General features: G+C 33.4%; 1 protein-coding gene across 1 annotated transcript; it reads left to right on the top strand.

Annotated features, from left to right (window-relative positions):
- Positions 1 to 1749: 1749 nt before the first annotated feature.
- Positions 1750 to 6539, top strand: LOC132274592 (probable LRR receptor-like serine/threonine-protein kinase At3g47570). The gene is made up of 4 exons (XM_059775908.1): positions 1750 to 2730; positions 2906 to 3049; positions 3946 to 5940; positions 6085 to 6539. Exons 1-4 carry the CDS (start codon positions 1797 to 1799, stop codon positions 6447 to 6449), a joined length of 3438 nt encoding a protein of 1145 aa, XP_059631891.1. The 5' UTR covers positions 1750 to 1796; the 3' UTR covers positions 6450 to 6539.
- The last annotated feature ends 1103 nt before the right edge of the window (positions 6540 to 7642 follow it).

Below are 7642 nucleotides of genomic sequence, written 5' to 3'. Positions count from 1 at the left end.
TTTTTGTATTTATAAAGGTAAAAAGGATTGGGTCATTTAGAATTAAAAAAAAGAAGAAGAAAGAAACAGTCTTCGAATATTATGGATTAATTTTAAGATGGATAAGTTAATTATTAAAATGATATATAAATTACAGTTTCATTAAATGTTTTAAAGAGAACACTGTTTAGCTATTGCGCCCATGGCCTAATGGATAAGGCGTCTGACTTCTAATCAGGCGATTGTGGTTCGAGTCCCACTGTGTTTTTATTTTGTCCATTTCAAACTTTTAGTATTTTCATAAGTGGGCTTTTGGCCCATTTTAGTGAAAGCAAGAAAGTATCACTTTGGCCCATTCTTAATTTAATGGAAGGCCTACTTCCATTAAAATTTGCTTGAATTAAATTGAAGTGTATATATATATATATATATATATATATATATATATATAATTATTACTACTTCCAAGGGACAATGCATTACTAAATTATATTTTTATGGTTTGAAAAAAAATCAAAATTTTGTATTTACATAACAATGTAAAATATTTTGTTTAAACTTTTTAAGTGAACAAGTATTTTCGGATAGTCAAAAAAGGGAAAATGGACAATTAAATTGGAGCAAAGGAATATTATTTTTATTATGATAAGAAACTCTCACATTTACTTTGTCTACGTGAAAATTTGAACTCTCACCTTTTATTTTTTAAAGGTGAAAAATTACCATTAATTTTTTATAATTTTTTATATCATGCTAAGAAACTCTCACATTTACTTTGTAAAATTTGAATTCTTAACCTTCTATTTTTAAAGATGAAATATTACCATTATTTTTTTTTTTAGCATAAAATTAATAAATTTTGAGAGTGGGATTTGAACGGACTAAAGAAAGCCATACATAGGCTTGTAGTTCCAAACTTCATTGTCAATATCTCGTCCATATCTCAAAATCCAAGATGGAGAGTTCAATTCAAAGAACTTATATTGAATTTTAAAATGAATATTTGTCACTAGGACCAACTTATATTTAGTTGTCATGCACGTAAAACAAGACCTGGTTAATTACAGAAGTAAAAAAAGAAGAAGAGATGAAGTGTAGGACAACTACATCCTTGTGGAAGTTATGAGGTCTTTTTTATACAGTTTTATTATGAAAGCTTAAAAATGTATTACAAAGTAATTATAAGTCGTGAAAATTTCCCCCGCAAAAAAATTATCTATCAAAAAAATTATTTAATAAATGTAAGTTTCAAATTTTTGATTCCATAAAATTTTATACATATGTTCTTTCACTCCTACGGAATGATTTTTATTTTTTTATTTTTTATGTTTATTAGTAAGATTAACTGTAGGGCCGGCTCTAGAATTCTCAAAATTGTGAAAGAGCTTGGAAGTAAAAGTTTAATAAAGGTTCAAATACGAGATCTTAGAATTTTGAGGTCATTCTAAGCTGGAGGCGTATGTCCTTCCAAATTAAAAATTCTAGACGATTGTATGAGCCGCCTGTGGCCAGGGCCGTCCTAATTATCAACAGCCCTAATTATCAACAGCCAAACCAATTTTAGTAGAGCAAGGAATAGTAGACAAATTTTGTATTGTGGTCATATCACGTGGATTGACTTGAGCTACTTAATTTGTGGCTTTAATTAAACGCATATCACGTGGATAGACCTCCTCCTCATTTGTGTTCTTGGTCACAGTGGGTGGTCTTATCTTATATAATATCTTGCTAGGCCCATTAGATAATTCACATGAAACTCATCTTATATAACAAGTTGCTAGGCCTTGCTTGTTTGCTAAGCCCATTAGATATTTCCAATGAAACTCAAACTCATGGAGAAGACTAGTTTCTTTTTTCCTACCGCATTGTTGATACACTGTTGTTGTTCTATGGTCTGCTTGGCTACGTCCATTGTTCCAAACTTGACAACCGATCAATATGCTCTTCTTGCCTTCAGATCCCATATCACTTATGAACCTGAAGATGTATTGGCTAAGAATTGGTCAACAACTACCTCAGTTTGCAATTGGGTCGGTGTCTCCTGTGGTCTTGTCCACCATAGGGTCACAGCCTTGAATCTCTCTCGTGTGGGTCTCCGAGGCACCATCGCTCCACATCTTGGAAATCTGTCGTTCTTGGCATCACTTGACATAAGTTACAACAATCTCAACGGGTATATACCCAAAGAGTTGGTTTATTTGCGTCGATTAAAAGAAATCAATTTGGGGTACAACAATTTCAGTGGAGGGATACCATCATGGTTTGGGATTTTACAAAAACTCCATGAGTTGATACTGTATAACAATAGTTTCACAAGTACTATCCCAAAATCACTATGCAACATCTCGAAGCTAGAGATATTGTCTATCTCAAACAATTCTTTACATGGAAATATTCCGGAAGAGATTGGTAATCTTTCTAAACTGAAAGTATTACACTTGTCTTTTAACAAGCTCACAGGTGCCATACCATCTACCATCTTCAACATTTCTTCTTTGAGAATGATTCACTTGTCAGGCAATAGTCTGTCCGGAAGTTTGCCACTAGATATGTGCAACAATCTTCCTAAGATTGAAAATTTCAGTGTTTCTTGGAATCAGCTTGGCGGGCAAATTCCATCCAATTTATACAAATGCCGGGAGCTCCAAGTTTTATCATTGGCATTCAATGACTTCAATGGCAGGATACCTAAAGAAATTGGCAACCTAACCATGCTCAAAAAGTTATATCTTGGTGTAAACAACTTGAAAGGTATGATTTTAATTTCACATCTAACTATTCATTATAAGTATAACAAGGGAGAATATCAGGTGTTGGTAAATTTATTATAAGCATAATAATACACTATCTGGAAGCCTCCCAGCGACCATTCATTACAACCTTCCCTTTCTTAGAGTGCTAGATCTTACTTCAAATCAACTCACAGGTCAAATTCCATCCGGCTTATGGAAATGCAGAGGGCTTCAACGGTTATCTCTCGCCTATAACAAATTCACCGGTAGCATATCCAAGAAAATTGGGAACCTTACTTCAATCAAAGCCCTGTATCTTGGGGACAACTACTTGACAGGTACCTTCAAGACTTTACCACCTTTATTTCACTTTAGTAAATGTTTTCCTTGTGCATAATGAATCTGTATGAAGTTCCAAATTCAAGAGTGCTCCTAACGTTAGAGAAGCTTGTAATTTCATACATGTCATCAAATTTAGTCAGTACATTAAAGAAACATTATTCATCTTTACTTATTTTTTGTATTTTAAATAAACAAATAAAATTATTCTTTTTTTATGATTAAAGTCTAATTTTAAAAAATATTTTGGGATTAGTTTGCAATCTAAAATTATCTTAAACAAACTACTTTCGCACTTATAAGCAAAAAAATTTCCTATTTTTCAAACAATTACATTAGAAAGTTAACCTCTTTGCTAAGCAAATTCATATATTATATTTCATTAGAAAGTTAACCTCTCTTTTGTCAGTTTTCATTCTAAATTGTTTCTATTGAATAATTTAACCTCTTTTGTCATTTTTCATTCTAACTTGTTTCTATTGAATAATTCACTCCTTTTGACAGAAAAAAAAGTACCAGGAGTAAAGAAAGTAAAAAAAAAAGTTTATATTATAAAAGGTAGGAATGGTATTATAAAATAAGAGATATGCATTAATAATCTTAAGGACATTCTTATCATTTTTTTATTACAATATAAACTTTTTTCTTACTTCCTATATTATAAAAGGTAGGAATGGTACGTGAGAGTGCAGTAGTAAAAAGAGGAGTGCGAATTAAGTTTTTCTTGCTTCCTCCATTCTGTATAACACAAACTCTTAGGTCCAACAAACCAATCACTGTGTGGATAATTCATGAATGCAATCCTTCTCAACTTAATTACCAAAGTCATGCTAATTTGTAAGACTCTTAAAAAGCTTCAAGAATAATGCTGGTGTGTTCATGTTGTGAATGGCAGGTTCTTTACCAGATGAGATTGGTAACCTTAATCTCGAGGTACTTTATGTCCATGGGAACACTTTGACTGGCACCATTCCGTTCAAAATATTTAATGTGTCAACAATGAAAGAACTTGGCCTGTCAGACAATAACTTCTCAGGCCATCTTCCTTTGGACATGGGGGTTGGGCTTTCTAATCTTGAATACCTTTATCTGGGTCGCAATAAACTCGGTGGAAAAATCCCAAGCTCTATCTCGAATGCTTCTAGGCTAATCCTGATTGATACGAGCTATAATTCATTCACTGGACCTATACCCAATACGCTTGGTAGTTTAAGATTCTTGCAGTCTCTCGGCCTTGAATCAAGCCTTGAATCAAATAGTTTGACCGGAGAATCTTCTACCCCGGAGTTGAGACTTTTCTCTTCTTTAATGAATTGCAGACAATTGAAGAAATTGTTCATATCATTAAATCCCCTAAACGGCATACTTCCAAATTCATCGGGAAATTTGTCTTCCTCTCTTGAAGTCTTTTCTGCATTTGGATGCCAACTCAAGGGCAACATCCCAACTAGAATCGGGAATTTTAGCAACTTGTATTTCATAGACTTAAGAAGCAACCAACTGACTGGACCTATCCCAAAAACAATAGGGGCATTACAAAATCTCGAAGTTTTATATCTTCAAAATAATAGATTGCATGGATACATTCCAGATGATTTTTGTCAGTTAAGGAGATTGGGGAACTTATACTTAAGTGATAATAAGCTATATGGACAGATCCCTACGTGCTTGGGTGAGCTTAAGTCTCTAAGATGGCTCTATCTTGACTCCAACAAATTGTCTTCCATAATACCGTCAAATTTGTGGAGCCTTGAAGATCTATTGGGTGTTAACTTATCCTCAAACTTTCTACGTGGTCATCTACCATTAAATATCGAAAATTTGAGGGTCGTAACACGACTAGACTTGTCAAGGAATCACTTATCAGGTATAATCCCCAACACCATCGGAGGAGCTCAGTCATTAGTTTTTCTCTCCTTGGCCCACAACAAAATGCAAGGACCTATTCCTCAATCGCTTGGCAACTTGATAAGCTTGGAGTTGTTAGATCTATCTAGAAACAACTTTTCTGGAGTTATTCCCAAATCCTTGGAGGCACTCAGGTATCTCCAATATTTCAATGTGTCTTTCAATAGACTAAAAGGAGAAATTCCTACGGGAGGACATTTTGCCAACTTTACAGCTGAGTCATTTTGGCATAATGATGCACTGTGTGGTGTACCACGATTGCAAGTTCCCTCGTGCAAAACCAACAAGAATCCGCAATTTGCTATTCTGAAATATGTTTTACCCCCTGTTGCATTAGCAATTCTTGTTGTGGCCCTTGTATTTTTGTTGCTGGGACGCCGAAACCAGAAGATCAAATTGCAGACCCAAGCAGATTTGTCTTCTCTTGCATGGAGGAGGATTTCGTATGAGGAACTTCTACGAGCAACAGAAGCATTTAGTGATACAAACCTAATTGGCATGGGGAGTTATGGTTCAGTATATAAAGGAGTGCTCTCGGATGGGATGAGTATTGCGGTAAAGGTTTTTAATTTGCAACTAGAAAAAGCTTTCAAGAGTTTTGATGTCGAGTGTGAACTAATGCGCAACATTCGTCATCGAAATCTAATTAAAATTATTAGCAGTTACACTAACTTGGATTTCAAAGCCTTGGTACTAGAGTACATGCCTAATGGGAGCCTTGAGAAGTGGTTGTATTCTCACAACTGTTGTTTGGATATCCTTCAACGATTAAATATCATGATAGATGTTGCATCAGCCTTGGAATATTTACATCATGGTCATACAACACCCATTGTTCACTGCGATTTGAAGCCCAGCAATGTCCTCCTCGATGAAGACATGGTTGCACATGTTGCTGATTTTGGAATTGCAAAACTCTTAAGTGAAGGGGATCTTATGGTACAAACCATGACCTTGGCAACAATTGGATATATGGCACCAGGTGATGTTCCATTTCTGTTATTTAATTTAGTTCATGCTAAAGGATTCCTATTTTATTATTATTTTAAGACATTAAATTCTCCATTCCATGCTAAAAGTTCGGTTCCAGTTTTGATTTTGTAATTAATGTTAATGTCATGCATAGAATATGGAACGGGAGGAATAGTATCTACAAGAGGTGACATCTACAGTTACGGTGTTATGTTGCTGGAAACATTCACAAGGAAGAAGCCGACGGAAGAAATGTTTGCTGGGGAGATGAGCTTGAAGCGTTGGGTGAATGAAGCATTAATGGATGGTTCAATCATTAGAGTTGTGGATTGTAATTTAATGGGAAGAGAAGAAGAAGATTTCTCTGTGAAGGAGCAATGTGTATCATCTATCTTGGGTTTGGCCATGGAATGTTCAAATGATTCACTTGAGAAAAGAATCAACATCGAAGAAGTCTTGGTTAGACTCAAAAAAGTTAAGATCTCCTTTCTAGCAAATATTGGTAGGACTAGAATTTAAAAGCAATCAAGATTATTATGTATCAGGTTTAGTAATATTATGTACTTCCCACATTATTCCTGTTATAGTGAGGCTAATATCTTCTTTTTATTTCACAATTTAATCAAGAAAAAATGTCTCTCTATATATATAATCAAAACTGAAAAACTACTTCAATTTGAGCAAACTATGCAAATTGAATTTGAATATTTAAATTCAAAGTCAATTGAAAAAAAAAAAAAAAAAAAACCTCCTTCAAATTTTATTTTATTTTTCCCTAAATAAACCTACTTCAATTTGCATATTTTGACAAACAAAAAAGAGAAATCAGATGTGGACATGGTGTAATGGAACCGGAATCGTCAAAATGCAACAAAATTAGTTATAGCCCTTTTTTTTTTTTTTTTTTTTTTTTTTTCTTTTCGATCCTGTATATAGTGCCCAAAATGTATTAATACACAATTTTTTCTCTTAAAAAAAAAAGAAAAAAAAAAAGAAAAAGAAAGAAGATTTTTATTGAATTTTTAAAGATCATATAACAGGAGTAATGATATATTGATGATTAATTCCAAGTCATTGTTAAGAGTGAAGATGATATTAGGGCAATATTATTGAAAAAAGAAAAAGAAAAGAACAAATATTAGGGTAATAGGGTTAGAGTCGGTCAAACAAAATAGCAGTATAGATGGGCTTGGGTTCTATTTTAATAGGGATGAATGGTTACAATCTGAATTAAGTTGGGCTATCTTAAGTAAAAGGAGCTCATATAGGTTTTTAGCAAGTGGGCTAAGCTTTCATCACATAAAATTTTCAAGTTTATTCACGAACATATTCGCAAACATACTAGCCAAGCCGGGATTATTTGAAATTAGTTAGTTAATTAAACAAGATTAAAAAATCTATTTGAAATTGATTCACGAGTCGAAGTCCAACTGTTCATCGAATGCTGGGTTGATCTAAAACCCTAACCACAGATAATCAATCACATAGTTGCTGAAGGTATGTACTATATTCTTCGACAGGTGGAGACACATAAAAAGTTGCTGAAAGTAAATTACAAGGAAGATAGTAATCTCTTCTTTTTGACTTGACTCGTCAGTGGCAACTATAACCTCTTTCACATAGTCATGCAAAAGCATATATTTATTATTATTTTTAAATATATATATATATATATATATATATATATATATATATATATCACAAAAAAAAAA

The sequence above is a fragment of the Cornus florida genome, unplaced genomic scaffold (genome assembly GCF_030987335.1).
Source record: "Cornus florida cultivar Cherokee Brave unplaced genomic scaffold, ASM3098733v1 CherokeeBrave_3.0.0_Hap2_Chr09, whole genome shotgun sequence".
Taxonomy (NCBI): Eukaryota; Viridiplantae; Streptophyta; class Magnoliopsida; order Cornales; family Cornaceae; genus Cornus; species Cornus florida.
The sequence above is the reverse complement of the archived record's forward strand: the minus strand, read 5'-3'. Positions and strand labels throughout refer to the sequence as shown.